This window comes from Macaca fascicularis, chromosome 12 (assembly GCF_037993035.2).
Source record: "Macaca fascicularis isolate 582-1 chromosome 12, T2T-MFA8v1.1".
Classification (NCBI taxonomy): Eukaryota; Metazoa; Chordata; class Mammalia; order Primates; family Cercopithecidae; genus Macaca; species Macaca fascicularis.
The window spans coordinates 73,030,400-73,048,554 of record NC_088386.1 but is presented as its reverse complement, the minus strand read 5'-3'; the positions used below and the strand labels follow the sequence as shown (position 1 = coordinate 73,048,554).

The window sequence follows — 18,155 nt, the reverse complement described above, 5'->3', positions numbered from 1 at the left end:
GGTATTAGAAGGTGAGGGCTTTGGGTGGTCATTAGGTTATGAGGGTGGAGCTGCATGAATGGGATTAGTGCTTTATAAAAAGATATGAGAGGGCTTGTTTTCTCTCTCTCTCTGCTTTTCTCCAGGTGAAGATATTAAGAAGATGGCCATCTATAAAACCAGGAAGAAGGCCTTCAACAAAACCCCAACCATGTTAACATCCTGATCTCAGACTCCAAACCTCCAGAACTGTAAGAAATAATTGTTTCTTGTCTAAGAACATTTAAGCTACCCAGTCTAAGGTGCTCTGTTTAGCAAGCCAAACTGGCTAAGATACCCAAGGAGAGGAATTAAACACTAAAATGGTCTTAGATGCATTAAAAGGCTTTCCCTCAACTTTTCAAGTCCCTTGTATAGTGTTGTATTTGCAGGGACGGGTTGTTTCGGGGTTTCTTTTGGTTTTTCCTGCCAGGTAGATAGAACTGACATAGAGAAAGGGCTGGAGAGAGATTCTGTTTGCGTAAACTAGTCCTGTGGAAAAAACCAAGCTCCATTAGAACGTCTGCCTTACTGGTTTCCCCAGGGAAGGAAAAATATGTTTCCACCCTTTTTTCTAAGTGTTTGTCTTTAGTTTTGATTTTGGAAAAATGTTAAGCATTTTTTTTAGTTAAAAATAAAAACGAATTTCATACTAAAAAAATTAATAAATTAATTTTTTAAAAAAGGTCTTTGAGACCACTATGAATAGCTGCCAAACTATTTCTACTACTCAAAGGCTAATGACTTGATACTTTTTTTTATTCAAAGGATTTATTCCCCTTGTTAAAATTTAGCATCAACATTTGTGAATAACATTTCAACTTGAGAAAGCAGATTTAAAAAAAAAATTGTGAATGACAGAGTGATAGTATAATATAAATGGGGTTACTAGCTAACAACGCATGGAATATGAACACCAATGTACTAACTCAGTAGATAGTGACTGCATGTAGAAAAGTAAAAAGTTTTCTGGCGGAAAAAAGAGAGATTGGAAGAAACCAAAATATTAAGATATGGAACCTAAGAAGTAGATTCACAGGGATTTGTTATGTCCTATACACTTCATTGCAGATTTAAAGTGTTTTATCAGTTTTATAAAGAAAAGTAAAATATCAGTATGCTAGAAACAAATAAAAATATACAGGTTGAATATCCTGCAAAATCCAAAATGTGAAATGCTCCCAAATCCTAAAGTTTTTGAGTACCAACATGATGATCAAAAGAAATGCTCCAGTGATTTCTAGTGAAATTTCCAGGGATGGAATGCTCAACTGGTAAATATATAATACAAATATCCTGAAATCTCAAATACTTCTGGTCCCAAGCATTCTGAATAAGGGATTGTACAGACAATCTCTTTGAGAATTTTTTTTTATTACTGAATGAGTTATAATAAAACTCGCAGGTCTATTAATAAACCATTTCACATTCCCTAATCAGTTTTTATTAATTCACTAACCAATACTGTATGTATGTATTTCCAGTAAAGAAACCCTTCTAAAATCTATTTCCATTTATCTTATTTGGGTCATTTCCTAAAATATGCTCCAGTATCAACATTTTGCTTAAATTTAAAAATAGAAATTGTACGTAATTTCCTGAACTAAATTTCCTTTATAAATCACTTAAATTCCCATTTTTACACATACAAATATCAAAAACTAAATAACATTATGAAGGACAGTTAACTAGTTTTGTACTTTGGGAGGAGTTTTTTGAGAATACTTAAGCAATATTAATCACTTAAGAATTTAAGTCAAAGCTAGGTATAACCTAGTAACACAGAGCATTCAATAACATTCTTCAAAATTTAAACTTCAACAATACCTTCGTTCTTTGGATCACAAATTTTCTTCAACTCCCTCCACCCAGTAAAACACTTGAAAATATGGCATTCTGATGAATACATTAATTTAAATAAAAGTAGCTGCCTTGTCTCAATGTTTCTTCATAAACTGTTTTACACTTACATATTCACACACAAAGAAACATTACTTCAAGCAATTCATATCGCATATTTGAATAATATCAGGCATTTTATTGTATTTTACCTGTCCCAAGGAGCAGAGGTCTCAAAAGATTCTCCTAATACATAGTATTCCAAAGCCAAGTCCTATTAAGACACAAACAGAAAAATCAAGAAACTACAACAGATGCAGAAGAATCAATAACACTGTTAGTCTTTCATATTCATTGTTAGTATCACATGCTTCTAATTTAACATCATCTGCTCTTTACTCTCCACCTCATAAGAGTACTGAAAAGTTGTCCCTGGAGTGAGATGCAGCCTCGATAACTACAGGAACCTTGGCTGTCCTATTCTCCTCTGTATCCTTGGCACCAGGCAGAGTGCCTGACTCAGGGTAAGAACTCAAATTTATTTCTTTAGTGAATGGAGTTTCTATCCAGGAACAGTCTATGTACATGCAGAGAATACTGACAGAATAGAATTATAGTGGCATAAATAGTAAATTAACCAATAACGAAAATTAGTCAAGATCAAAGGAGCAGGAAGATCAAGAAGTGGGGGACGGCGGGGAAGGTATTTAGAAGGAGGAGATTTTTTTTCTTAAAATCAACTTCTCTTTAAAAACAAATTTAGAAAATATAGTAATATAGTGCATCTATCTGAAGTGACAGAATACATCAAACATCTGGAGGCACTTCTACTAGGAAAATATTCTATATTAAAAACAAATTTAGAAAATATAGTAATATAGTGCATCTATCTGAAGTGACAAAATAGATCAAACATCTGGAGGCACTTCTACTAGGAAAATATAGTATAGAGGATGTAATATTCATATTACAAGTAACTTATAATACTTAAATTTCTTTACCCAGAGCAAAATTGATTTATCATCAAAGTTGGAAAGAAAGCTTCATAAGCCACCAGAGAAGTCTAGAGATTTGAAAGAAAGTTTTATAAGGCAGAAAACTCAACATATGTTAAGTTTTCACTTCAAGTAAAATGAGTCATTTCAACCCACCTGTGGTTGGGGGAAAAAAAAATCCCCAAATTACTGATCTGATCTAAAACATGTTTTCCTCTAATGCACTCATTTATTCAGTAAAAATATATTTGGAGACAATGGTATTAACCATTGTAAAACTTACAAAAACATAAAACATGTAACCCCGGGGTGGGGGGGGGGGTACAATCTCTAACTTGCTTTTGACTCAGTTTTAACATTAACTAGAACCTTAAAAATTAAGATAGATACTCCAAATTGTGCCTATGCTGTACTTGATAGTTATATTTCATTTTCTAGAATTCTGAATTCAGTATTATGGGGAAAAGGCCAATATCCTCAGAGAAAATGCCTAACAAACAACATTTTATGTATATTCAAAATGCTTATTTTGGGAAGAAACTATGATACTGACAGCCTATAAAGGTAGATATTATTTACAATATCTACAATCATCTATTACCTTTCATGATCAGTACATCTTTTTTTTTTTCCTTTGTTTGTTTGTTTTCTTTTTTTTTGAGATGGAGTTTCGCTCACTGCCCAGGCTGGAGTGCAGTGGCGCGATCTTGGCTCACTGCAACCTCCGCCTCCTGGGTTCAAGTGATTCTCCTGCCTCAGCCTCCCGAGTAGCTGGGATTACAGGCATGCATCACCACACCTGGCTAATTTTGTATTTTCATTAGAGATGGGGTTTCTCCATGTTGGTCAGGCTGATCTCGAACTCCTGACCTCAGGTGATCCACCTTCCTCGGCCTCCAAAGTGCTGGGATTACAGGCGTGAGCCACCATGCCCGGCCCAATCAGTACATCTCTTAATCAAAATTTCTAAAATGCTGAACAGGCAATAAATATACTTTTACTTATCATCATCACTGTGGGGGCAGGGGACAAAAGAGGAGGACTATATGCTTCAAATTCACTGCAATTTAAAATTCAGATTTTAGCTAGGATTAAATTTTTGCTAAAATGAGAACATAATAATTCAGCTTTTTTTAGAGAAGTAAATACATGTTGAATATAAGCTTACAACAATTGTTGTGTATACGGTTCAAAATTTCCAAGAGAAAAATTAGTAAATTTAGTATTTGGAGGTGATGGATATCCCAATCCTGATTCAATCTTTACGTATCATATGAAGCTATCAAAATATCATACGTACCCTGAAAGTATGTACATCTATTATGTATAAATTTCCAAAAAACTTTATGATTAAAAAAAGAAAGTTGAGTATTTGTGGAAACCAAATTCTCAATAGGATATCTGAAAAAACGACTTTTTAGAATAAGATCATTCAAATTAAGTAAACAGGAAAAATTAAAAAAAAAAAAAAGTAACCCCAGCAACAGCAGAAAGCAATCAAGAAATCTGAATTTGTTACAACCAAAGTAGAAAAAAAAAACTAAACTGAAAAAATAAAATTTCAAAAGAAAAATTTCATATCAGTAAATACAGCAGATTGAGATAAGACAATTTCAGTATATCATAAGTAGGACATCTAGAATTAGAAACATTTGAGTGCTCAAGCACACATAATTATTTCTTTAATTCTATAATCATCATCAGTGAACAAATAACTACATCAAGTTAAATATCAAAATTTTAAAACAGTTAAAAGATTTACACATCATTAAAACAGATTATTAAGTGAAGAATGTTCCTAAGTAAAACAGCTTGATTTTAACCAAATAATGTTATGAACGGTATGCTCAACTTTTAAACAGAGAAAGGCTCCATTCTTTTAAAGAGCAGAAAGACATTAAATCATCTTTAACTTCTTCAAGAGCATATGGAGAAGGTTTAAATGGGCTTCTGAAGATTTGTAGCTAAAACAAGGTTCATGTAAAATGATATGCTAAATTACAGTAGCTTAAAATTTTTAAAAATAGGGAAGACAATTGCATTCACTCAAAGTAAGAAAAAGTATTGTTTGCAACATAAATTAAGTGGCAAGGGAAATATGATATAACTTACTCGAATGTATGCAATGACATAGGTCAGCAAATAACCTCTCTGTCCATTATCTTCTCCAGCTGCCAACCCACTGTAATTAAAGAATAAACTGTTAATTTCAAATCAACTATTAAAAATATATAAAACTAACCAAACGGATATGATACCTCAAGACAACTGCTTAACAGATTAACATATATTACACTGCATTTCATTTTTATCTTAATCTTATTTATCATAAATGTATCAAAAAGCTGCCAAGAGAATAAGTTTGAATAACAAAAATCTGAAAACACTTTTAATATTTGTTTCATCTTAATTTCAAACTTTTATTCACCAAATAAAATTGACTCATAAACTCAACTACGTCTACCCATATTCACAAAAGAGCACAAAAAGAATTAACTATGAGAAACAAACAAGCTGAAATAATCTTCACACAAGTAATCTTATGTTATTTATCATATTCTTACTCATATATTCATATGTTATTATTGTCTTACTCATATTTGAAGAAATGTGACGACTGACTAGGAACTCCTCAATACGGAGAAGCTTCCAGAATACATGAACACATAGTATTTGGAATGTTAGATGTGGTGTTTATTTTATGAAATTTATGATTTAAATGAGAGACAAAACATATTTACATAGAAATATTTTATAAAGTAATGTATAAACAAATACAAGACCAACACAGGTAAGTTATTACTATGAACATATAAACTATCTCTTTCAATTTGAAAATTTCATCCATAGAAATTGTATGTGATGATCTAGTTAGAATTAATCCCATATGACATATAATTTAGTCCAAGTACTCTTGTTTGTAAAAGTTATTCTTATTTTAAAAGACAATGAATGAATACTGTTTTTCTACTACTGTTAGTAAATAGTTTTTAATTATGCTTTTTCCATTATCATACAGAAATTAAAATTTTAACTTTGGTCAACTAAAGGAAAAATTGTTTATCTTATGGCCTCAATTAACACCTCATAATTAAATATTTTCTTCTTCTGAAGTTGTGTTGAATTTGGTAGTAAGTAAATACTACAATGTAGATGTACTCTTGTTCTGTACAAATACTGTAAGATAATTTCAGGCTAAGGGGGCTAAATCAAAATTTCCTGACTTGCCATTATAGGTAGATGGTGTTATCCAAAAGAAGTGGCAAAGATTTGATATAAGCAGCTCTAGTCTAGAACTACTTGAGAATGGGGTATAACAAAAAAAATGAAGGGGACTATTTGTATTAGAATGTTAATGAGCAAAGAAGATAAAACTTCGGTCAAGCAGCTGAAAGTGAGAAGAAGAGAAAGAACGCAATTCTGAGTTGGATGTGAGGTTGGAGGTAGAAAGCCAAATAAAGTTTCAAAACAAAAGGAAAACAAGTCAGAAAACTGCTGTGGCAAGTGCTTAAAGGAAAATAGCTTAGGCCATAGCTCAAGTAGATGATATAAAATAGAGTCAGACTCTGAGTCCAAGACAGAAAAACCACCACAGGTCTAGGAACAGAAACAGTTCATCCATCCTGAACCTAGTGGTGGAAGGAAAGGAAAAGAGAAAGAGGAGTAGGAAAGGGTGTAAGACACCTGTGTTGGGAATATTTGAGAAAAGAGAATGCCAAGTATGTACCTGATGAGAAGTAACAGGTATAAACATTTAGTAGGCTTGCCTCTGTTATGTCAAGATGAGACAAAAAGTCCTACTTTTCAGTCCCAAGTCATCTTTCTTTAGACCCTCTTTTAATATTTCTAATTTCTGGCAGCAGGCAGGAAACAGATCTGTTCACATTAGGATCCAGGGAGATAAACCACAGAGAAACATGCATTTTCTCACTTAAAGCAGAAAGAAAGTGGATGTCCTTTCTAAATTCATAAGCTCAAAGAAGCACAGTCAGTCTGGGCTTTACAAGGAAATCACAGACTTATGATTGAACTTTTTGAAACTTTTCTCTTTTAGCTTTCAGAATTGTCAATATTCTAGCCAGAATTACCTTAAAATACAATATATAAGAATAGTAGGGCTTAAAAATTAAATGCTTCTAAATTGTGACTTTTGTAATCACTCCAAAATGACTGCATGTAGATTCAAACTGCTTCATATTAAAAGTAGCAACATCCATCCCCTGCTTCCTGCTGTCTCCACAAATTTCAAACATCAATTCAAGGTTTTTAAACAAATTTAAAGCTGTCTCATGAGGAAGGACTGGAAAGACTAATGAAAGAGGAATGAGAGACAATCTTTTTATATAAAAGGGCCATCTGGTGAACCTAATCACTCTCATGTTGAATTACATTAAACAACTTAAGCATGCTTTAAAAATAACGATAACATATTACCTTAAGTTCTATGGAAAATGTCAAAACACCTGTCATGAGTGCTGACAGGTAATGTTTATTCTGCTCCGCTCTTGGAGAAGTTAAAATACATTACTAGCAAACATGGATAAACAATCAAAGTATGATTATTCATTACGTGGCTACTATGTTCTGTTGGGTCATATGTGTTCAAAGGTATTACTGTGTTGGAGTGGGAGTGAAAGGCAAGCAAAGAGAAAAAATGGCTAAGACAACACATAAAAATGCTCTAAATTGTTGGGAATACTTCATAAAAATCAATGTAAAGTTAATGAGGCAGCAGAGAGTTTCATAAACAAAAAAATAAGGTATAGATGAATAATGCCCCAATTCAAAATAAAATATATGAGCTAAACAAGCACATGAAAACTGTAGCAGAAAGAAACTTGGTGGTGCTTTCCCTTGTCTTGTTACGCAGGAGAGATGATTGAGGATTGAGGGTGGGAAGAGTAGCATTTTACCTAAGTAAAATATCCTTGAATATTCAGTGATTACAACAAAAAATTAGTCCCTACAGAAAACCGGTGGGATACTAGAACTTCTGAGAGAAAACCAAAAGAGGGTATTTCCAAGTATTAAAAACTTAAAATAGGCCCAGCGCAGTGGCTCATGCCTGTAATCCCAGCACTTTCGGAGGCCAGGGTGGGAAGATTACTTGAGCCCAGGAGTCTGAGGCCAACCTGGGCAACATGGCAAAACCCCATCTGTGAGCCATGATCAGGTCACTGCACTCCAACCTGAGCGACAGAGCAAGACACTGTCTCAAAAAAAAAAAAAAAAAAAAAAAAAATTGAAATAGCTCTAAGGGAGCCAGGATGAAAGCACATTAAGAAATTAATTATAACTAAGAAGGAACAAATAACAGCAAAAAAAAAGAGAGAGACCTCAAACGGAGCCAGTCTTTAACTCTTTACCCTTGCTTTAAATTGAATCTCATTTACTATAACCTATTTTTAATGGACAAATTTGATACAAGTTTTGTTTGAGTAAGCAAAACTGCTGGAAGTACAGCAATAGTGCTTGGGCTTAAGTATCAGTATCTGAAGGCAGCTGGATGCCATATCTTAAAGAAGATTCACTTATATTTTTAATTGGTAAATGGATAGTGACATACGAGAAAACAAAACTGGCATTACTGACATTCATGTCAGTTGGTGGCTCAAATTAAAACTGACAAAATGAATGCCTGTAATCCCAATACTTTGGGAGGCCGAGACGGGTGGACCACAAGGTCAGGAGTTCAAGACCAGCCTGACCAATATGGTGAAACCCCGTCTCTACTGAAAATACAAAAGTTAGCCAGGCATGGTGGCATGAGCCTGTAATCCCAGCTACTCAAGAGGCTGAGGCAGGAGAATCACTTGAACCCGGGAGGTGGAGAGGTTGCAGCAAGCTGAGATCACACCACTGCACTCCAGCCAGGATGACAGAGCAAGACTCTGTCTCAAAAAACACAAAAACAAACAAACAAACAAAAAACCTGACAAAATGTTTTGACAAATACCTAAAGATGAAAATACAGTTTTACAGGTGGCACAGTAATTAGGCACAAACAAAGTAGAATAAAAGATAGCAGGAAAATATAGCATTCACTTACATTCATTCATTCAACAATTACTACATCAAGTATTTAGTAATAACTAGACATCAACAGTGATGCACAAGAAAAGACAGGTCATGCCCTATAAAAATTATGAGGCACAACAAACAAGCATTATGTCATCATCCTACCCCATTCTAAAAGGAAATGTGACACATTACTAACTAGTGATGACTTACTAGTCATACTTAATTGACATTATAAAGATAGATCCTAAAAACTGAAATTCCTCTGTGTGTGGGTTCGTGTACAGATGTGGAGGTGTGTGTGAGCGGGGAGAGGACTGAGGTGAAACTAAGCAAATTTAATCCTATATACAGTTATTCAAATGATAAAGCAAAATGCACCCTTCCATTTTCCTACAAGTCCTTCTGAGAAATTATGAAATCCAAGTAAATATTTAAATATACAATGAATAATTTTTTAAAGTTTCAGTCTCTAATATTTAAGGCTAGAGTAGGTTTTAAATCTCCTTGTTTCTTACTAATATCATATGTTTTAAGAAAACAATCTTTTAACCAAATTACATACATACTCCCTATAACTTAGAAACTAAAAAATGGGTACATACATAGGGATAAATTCCTTCTGGGAAGGAAAACATGTACATTTCAAAAATTCCAACAAAAATAAGATGACCTGAAATTCAAGTCTTCTGGTCATTACTTGGATTTTTGTAACATAATTATTTTTAAGTGATTTAGTTAAAATATCAGCAATTCCCAAAACAGTTATTGAGAAAAGATGAAAGATGAATAAACTTTCTCTTTTACTGAAAAAATTAAAATTCCATTTGCCAATTTCAGAAAAGGGTAAATATAAAAGTGAGACATTTTCAATACTTAAAAATAGTACAAAAGTAAACTAAAATTTAAGTCTAAGATTAGACTCTTTTCCCCTTTAAGAATACTGCACGTTAACACTAAATTCAGACAACCCTAGAAATAAAGGGCTTATATATGAAAAAAATACATAAAAGTGGGGCATTCTAAAACACATGGCTCCAAATTAAGTGTTCATTTGTTTTCTTAAAAAACAACAAAAAAGAAATGAAAATAAATATTTACAAAGAACTCATATTAAGCATAATGGATACGATATATTTTAATCCCTGAAATAAAAAAAGGAAAGAATAGTGTCTAGAAACTGTTAGTTTATGTACTTTAAAAGGAAAGGAAAAAATGTAGTCCTGATAAATGGCATTTTCACTATAGTTCTCATCGATCAATCTTACAATCCATCAAGAAGACAGAAACCACGCTACCATTATTCAGTTGGTTATAGATGTGAAATGTTTTCTGTTTCTTTATACCGACATAAAACAGTAAGTGACAGGGGGTGGAGTATAGATAATTTATCAAATACCTTCGATTAAACACAATTTTCTTTTAAAAACACACTAGTAGCATGCTTTATACATACACTATTATCACCACAGAGTAAGAGGACAATGAATTTTCTATTTTACTCTAGAAGAACAAATATCATGAAACTGACATTAATGTAAAAATCTAGGAAAAATACAATGTTTAAATAATAATATATATATAATTAGACAAGAGCAACATATCAATCTAACTTCCTAAAAATTTTGGAAGTAAACCAAAACAATATTTTAAATTTACTATCATAAATTACCACAAATTTAATACCAAACTGAAATTAATAACTGCTTTGAGACATGCAGTCTCCTTGGAGACATTAATGCCTAGTACTTTAATAATTGCTGGGTGATATTAGAATCTTAGCTTTTAACTTTCTCTTGGCATTATGAACTTGAAGCCATACCCAAATTTTGCAGCAATATCATACACTTGTTTTTCATGTTGAAGAACCTTCTCACGGTCCCCCTCAAAGAGCAATGTGGCTACACTTAGCTGATTTGGGTCAAATCCTTTAAACTACAAAAAAAAAAAAAAAAAAATTATTATTATTACAGATAAGTCTTATCCTACAAAATAATAAATCAAAATACACTTTGCTCGTTTCCTTCTGATATGGGCTCAAATACATGGATTTCTTAAAAACTGAGCTTTGGAACTTTACATGTCAATCACTAAGAATGTTTAATAAATCTATTCAGGTCATTACAATGTAGTAAAACTATTCAGCACAGAAAATACACTTTATTTCAAAGTATGCCACAGTGTTAATCAAAGTGACATATTGCTTATGTAAATACAACAAATAACTTGTTGAAATAATAACTATGATAAAGAATCAAATAAAAAACTGCAGAATGATAGAATAAAGTAGCTGGATATATTGGGCGGGAAGCAAAAATCAACAACATCCCTACATACTAGCAATAACTTCTTATTAAATAAAGTTTTCAAAGGCAATATTACGCATAAAACTAAAATAGTATCTAACAATCTTAAAAAGAAATATATTAGGAAACATATCTAAAACATATCCAAAAAAAGGTGAGTAAGACATATGCTCCTAAATGCATAAACTATTATAAATCACTCAATATTTCTCCAAATTAATGTACTAGTTTCTTCCAATTCTAATAAAAAAACCACAATGAACTTCCTAAAATGATGAAAAGTTTCTAAAATTTTTCTAGAATAATAAAAAGGTGATGGTGATAACAAGGAAAATTCTGAATAGCAAGAGGGAAAAATAGACCTACAACAATGAAATCTATTTAATTTTTTAAGAACAAAAAGCTCATTAAAAGAGACTGAGATGCACTAAAATGGTGTCTATTTCTTAGATAAGCATATAAGATACGAGGCATAGCAAATCAATGTATGAGAAGCACAGATTAATTAATGGTGCTGCCACAACTGGTTAACAATTGGAGGAGCAGAAGGGGAAGATTAATTTAGATCTTTTTCACATAATAAAATGGAAATAAATACAAATAGTAATAAAGACAATTTTAAAAAAAAATTCTCATTTATTATGAGAGAGAGTGAAGAAAATGGCCCTGATCATATTTCTGGAGGAAGGAAGGCTTTTCTAAGCTTAGACTATATTAAATAATCACAGGAAAAGAGATAAAAATTTGAACACCAAAAAATAAAAATTTTACACCAAAAAATAAAAATCCTGATTAAAAAAGGAGATGCCTGCCTGGAAAAAAAGAAATTATTTACAACATTTATGACAAAGGGCATCTAATAATTCCAATCTCAAAAGGATACATCAAAACACCAAGAAAAAAGCATGAAGCTGTTCCCCCACCACCACCTGGCAAAAATAAACATATCCAACGAATTCACACAAAAATTAGATCTAGAAAATAAAAGAAAGCGTTAAAGTTCAGTCCCATTGGAGCTTCAAAAAACATGAACTAGAAGAAAGAACTGTTTCCCCCCCGGGTAAATTTAAAATGTAACAAAAAGAATCCCACATGGAATAACAAGGATGCAAGGAAAAGAAGGTACTAACTAACACTCTAGGAAAAAAATTCAACAATCATAGGTTAAAAAAAATCCACACTCTTATTTCACTTTATAGATATCTTCCATAAAGGAAAAAACTCAAACTATAGAAAATGTTATGAAAACAGAACTGTTCAAATGCAGTGTTATTTTTAGAAGCTTCAAAACTGGAAAAGAATTAAAATTTTCTGAAACTGACTGCCTGATTGATTTACTTAATATTTACTCCAACATGAAAAATTATACTTCTGAAATGTACATAGCAACACGGAAAAACACCCTTATAATAGGTGCATGTGGGAAGAAAGCAGAAAACAGATATCTTAAGCATTTAAAATTTTAGCATTTTATAAAAATTCTTACCTTTGTAATATAAAACTTTTTTAATCCATCCAAAAATGATGTAAAAATAGAGGAAACCTGAGGTTTAAGAGCATGACCTAAGAAGAGAAAAAAGTTTATATAAATAGGTTATTCTGTTTTTCAGAAGATCAAGAAGCTACTCCAAGTTAGTATCCTAAAAGAAAGTTTTCATGACTTTAATTTTTAAAATCTTCCCATTTACATAAATATTTATATTAAGATATATAGTTATATTGTTTGATACTTTTATCTTCTTTCAAATGTCACAACTTTTTATTTACAAATCACATTATAAATTTGATTTTTCAAGTCAAATTACTATATGTAATTAATACTACACATAGTTTAGGTATCTTTCAATGGTATGGTTTACACATAATAAAATTACTTCATTAATTTTTATTTCATTAAGAACACCCATGGTGGCTGGTTTTACTTTTATTTTTTTTAATTATATAGAAACTATTCAGAACTATAACCAAATATGGAGTTAATGACAAGTTTAAGGTTGTTTCTTAATTAATTCTTAATTCAGTCAGAATTCTTGGCATAAAACTAGCAATTGCTTCCTTAATCACACCCGGAGAGTTAAAATTGCCAAAATAACATAAATGGAGTCTCAAAATCTGCTAAATTAACATCTTTGCCTGCAGATTAAGCTTAATTGAGTGAAAACCTTTGACTGTTTTCTCACTGTTTTCAGAAAGAAATGACGACTCGACTCCTATGACTGTTACATTTAAGAGTCATGCATCTGGCTTCAGTGTTAGCAGCCCAATTCAGAAAAAGGTGTCATACCATTTATATAGAATTTTTATAAAGAATTTCAGTCTTAAGTAAATCAAAATTATCTCCAAATAAAAAGTTTATTTTTTTAAAAAAAGCCTTTAAGGTTTGGGGATTTTGTTTTTAACATGTAGGCCCTTCCTTTTGTTTAGTTTAGAAACAGCAAACTAGCTGTTTATACAACTATCACTGGTAGTTTTTTTCTATCCATTTTTTATAAGAATCTCAATCTGTAATACTACTTATTACTACATTTTTGCTGATTATAATAGGAAACTGTGTTACAAAAAAGACCAAGTAATAGAAGTCTTAACCAGAGGCTAAGAGTTAGATATCTATGCTATACCTGGGGCATTAAAACAAAGCAACAAACAAACAAACAAACTGAACTGCAGGTTAGATAGAGATCACCCTAGCAATCTTTTTGAGCTCCTTGATCACAAGTAAGAGATATGTTTGGGGATTTTCTTCTTTTATTTTAAACTATCAGAGATGCTTCTTAGTATAACTAGCATTTTAAGAGACAATTTCTAATATCTATAAAGATAGAAATAATGTATCATCAAAACATTCATTTCTGGTCCCAAATGGAACTCATCCTATATTACAATTAGAAATAAGTATATAAACATTTTTATATTGAATGTGCGTGTTGTGTTCTTGGCAGAAGTTGAAATTATCTATTCTTCATACAAAAGCCTTTATACAAAAGATTCACTTATCTTTATACAATGCATGAGGACTCCATATGATACTACTCTGATATGAAATAATCCTTAAGGGTAAATGTTCACCTTAACTCATTGAGATTTATATGCACAATTTCCATTAACGCTAGTAGAATTACTCACATACATCTCTGATACTAAGGTGACATGATAGCTTTGAAGAACAAATTATTGTAAAAGTGATACTGACTTTTAAGTGGGTATTAAGTGGATATTAAGCATCAGTATCAACTAGAAAATAATATCTTTTACTTTTTCTTAAATATGTTGCCTATCAATATAATTACATTTTAAATATATTCTAGCTATTGTGGGTTTTTTCTTTTTTTTTTTTGGAACGGAGTCTCACTCTGTCGCCCAGGCTGGAGAGTAGTGGTGTGATCTCGGCTCACAGCAACCTCTGCCTCCCCAGTTGAAGCAATTCTCCTGCCTCAGCCTCCCGAGTAGCTGGGACTACAGGCGCCTGCCACCATGTCCAGCTAATTTTTGTATTTTTTTTTTTTTTAGTAGAGACAGGCTTTCACCATGTTGGCCAGGTTAGTCTCAAACTCCTGACCTTGGGTGATCCACCTGCCTTGGCCTCCCAAAGTGCTGGGATTACAGGTGTGAGCCACCATGCCCAGTCGCTATTGTGGTTTTTCAAAATATTAAACTAATTTCCAAATTTACTAGCTGGACAGTTTGATTAGTGAACTTTCTGTTATTTCAATGTTAATCAAGTCATTTAAACGGATTTATTAATTATCTATATTTTAAAGCAGTGGTTACAGACAGTGCAAAAACTCTTGGGCTTTGTAGTCAGACAAATCTGGGTTCATCCCCAGCTCCACCACATATGACTTGTGGACTATGGTCAGAGTAATGAGCCTCTGAGTCATTTGTAAAGTGGAGATACCACTCTGACGAACAGTCATGAAGAGAATTTTATAAAGTGTGCTATTGACAATGTGATCAGCACTATGCTATCTAGGATTTGTTCACCCCCTTGCCAGTTTGATGACTAATTGAATCACGTAAAAATGCCTATTATGTGATAAGGGCAGGTGATAGAAAAATGTGATAAGTGCAGGTGATAGAAAATGTGATAAGTGCAGGTGATAGAAAAATAAATTTGAGAAACTTTAGTTTACAGAGGACATCTTTGGATTATTTCATTATACTCAATGATATATATCATTTCAATATACTAAAATTAGATGTCAATATAATGTATTAAGAGTTGTACCTGAGGTAGATACCATATTAAAAATATTCACAACTAATAATATGGCGTGTGCTTTGTTAACAACCAATGTGGTATAAACACCAACCAATCAGCCATATGGTTAGTGCAAGGTCTGGACACCCTTTGCTGTGCTAAGCATTATTTCCTCTGTTGCTTGATCAAGAAGCCATGGGAGGATACATTAATGTAAAGGCTTCAATTAAGTAAAAGTAAAAAAGGTTATACAGACAGCCAAAAAGCATGATCAGATCTGTATTTCAAAAGGATCGCTTTGGTGGCTAAGTAAAGGGCAGAGGGAGGGGAGACACAGTGAAGACTAGAGAAGGTAGAACCTATAATACCACAGACGAGAGCAAGCTAGAGGGGAGCAAGTAAGTATGTTTTCAGGTATAGTAATGAGAACATGGAAGAGGGATGACAGGGAGACTTTCTTTAAACCTTCACTTTAAATTGTTATGGATTTCAATTATAAATAAGTATGGCCAAATCATAACTAATTTTACAAAGGTGCCTATGTCTAATATTGTTTACAACAACAATAACATATAAATGAATAACACAGTCTTATTAATTAGATGCATGGCTCTCTTTAAGATCTCTAAATGCAGGCCAAAACACACAAGTGGTTTTTCACTTGATTTAAGTATTTCATTACTTATAGAACATATTTATCTTAAACTTTTGTCAGTAGTATAGTATTTTGAAAGTAATTTACTTAAAGGAATAAACAATTATGACTAACTTAGAAGAATGTAATTTTAAAACTCTTGGTATGTTATGAACCTGACTTTAGTTAAGTTTCTATATAACTATAACCATGCTTCCCCAAATTAAAATCTCAGCTTACTTTTAGACATGACAAAAGCCTGCCTATCTTTGCCTTTAGTATTTATTACTGAGCGATCACTCCCATGATTTTAGGAATTGTTTTGAGGATATTTAAATTCTATAAACTTAAATCCCAAAGTAAACTTCACAATATAACTACAACCCATTATAATATCTTTTTCCCAAGACCACCACCCATTCTTCTATGTTATTTAATCTACCCAATCAGTCCAATCAGTCTAGGTGTTGTCTTCAATTCCTCCTCTTATTTAGCCTTCCACATCCAGTTAGCAAACTGATTTTCTGAAAATCTGTCATCTGTTCTCTACCTCCATTGCTGCTGCCACGCTCAAAGTCCTCAAACTTTGCTTCTTGAACTGTTTCATCTCCTAGTGTCTCTCCTCCATGCATGTACCCTTCTAATCTAACCTGCACAGTGCTACCAGAATGAGCTAAGCCGTAAAGTTGATTGATTTTATTCTTCAAAGAAATCCCACTGCTGACAAGACAAAATCCAAGTCTATCCTGCAAAGCCCTAGTCTACCTATCCAACTTTATCTCATACAACAACCCTAACCCTACCCTCTATTTGAACCACATAGAACGATTTGAAGTCGTTAACACACATTATTGAATTTCACACCTTCACATTTTTGCTGCCAAGTGAAGAAGTCTGGTAGAGAAGAAGAGACATCTAGGCAAACTTGTATTCACCTTTGAAGATTTAGCTCAAGCATCTCTCTTATACAAGCCTTTTCTGACTCTTTAACCTCAAGCAAAATCAAGAAGAATCAATTCCTTCATTTGCAGCCCATGGTATCCAGTGCAGTCTTCTTTCACAGGACCTCCAACACTGCTGCCCTCACTCATTTATGTAATTGTCTATCTTCATTAGACTGACACCTTCCTGAAAGGCAAGACTGACCTTCTTTCTACCTAGGCACTCCATACTCTTTCTACTGATATTTCATAAATTTCTGTGGCTAAATGACATTTTAAAATTATCACTCCTTACTTACCAAACTGAAACTGCTTGTTGTCCATGAGGCGAATAGATGCCGGAGCACATCTCTGTTTTAAAAAGAAAAAAAAAGGTGATACAAATTTAATACAGTAAAAAGCTAGACAGGTAGAATATGAATATTATCTTTCTATATTTAAGAGATCAAGAATTTAGTTTCTAAGGATTTACAGAGGAAAAAAAGTTAACTTTTCATATATTTTTATGAAGACAAATATCAATGACTTCTATAAAATATTTGGAGAGAAGAAATCTGCAGATACAGATAAATACAAACATAAGTTACCAGATTTTAAATTTATCAGCAGAAAAAGCTGCCTAATGTCTGGCAAAGACATATGACAATATCCTAAAAGAAATAACAGACCCCAAAGCGGATTATTTTAGAAGAAAGATGTTTCTATAACTAAAATCCAGTGCCTCAAGTATTACGCCATCTTATAAACTATACTGTATCTTATCCACTGTAAAGGCAGAAGATGAAGACATTGTGACTTTTAGATGAGCATTATTTCAGTAAACCACACAGCCTCCAAAAATCACTTAAAACACACACACATGCACACGTGTGTGCATGCACACACACACACAGCTTTAAAGTCATATTCCAAACAAAAATTACATTAAAACTATCTTATTTTCTATTTTTAGTCTTATTAAATGTATAATAGTTTAAAAATGTTAAATGTAAAACCCGAGTAATTTCAAATCTTGGCATAAGGGTATCTTTGTAGTTGGGTTGATACTTCTAAAAATGTTACCAGTTTCCAAAAATACTAAAGGAAAAATCAGTTTTCTTCACATTTACAAATCTGAAATGTTTTTAATAAAATGGGCACATTGACTTCTAATAAAATACACAAAGCCTGATTAGACCAGATTTCTTTTCTTCATAAGTAGAATAT

General features: G+C 32.5%; 1 protein-coding gene across 4 annotated transcripts in view; it reads right to left on the bottom strand.

The window, feature by feature from the left end:
• AGPS (alkylglycerone phosphate synthase) overlaps positions 1-18,155 on the bottom strand; it is a 160,267-nt gene that overhangs the window by 35,790 nt on the left and 106,322 nt on the right. For all 4 annotated transcript variants that reach the window (XR_012421267.1, XM_005573575.4, XM_045367311.2 and 1 more), the window contains 5 exons: positions 17,249-17,300; positions 12,663-12,739; positions 10,693-10,805; positions 4,965-5,034; positions 2,070-2,131 (listed from right to left, as the gene is read on the bottom strand). Coding sequence is in view for 3 of the 4 variants with exons in the window: in XM_005573575.4 (XP_005573632.2) it covers positions 2,070-2,131; positions 4,965-5,034; positions 10,693-10,805; positions 12,663-12,739; positions 17,249-17,300 (374 nt within the window). In the remaining variant the exon portion in view is untranslated. The remainder of the gene's footprint in view (positions 1-2,069; positions 2,132-4,964; positions 5,035-10,692; positions 10,806-12,662; positions 12,740-17,248; positions 17,301-18,155) is intronic.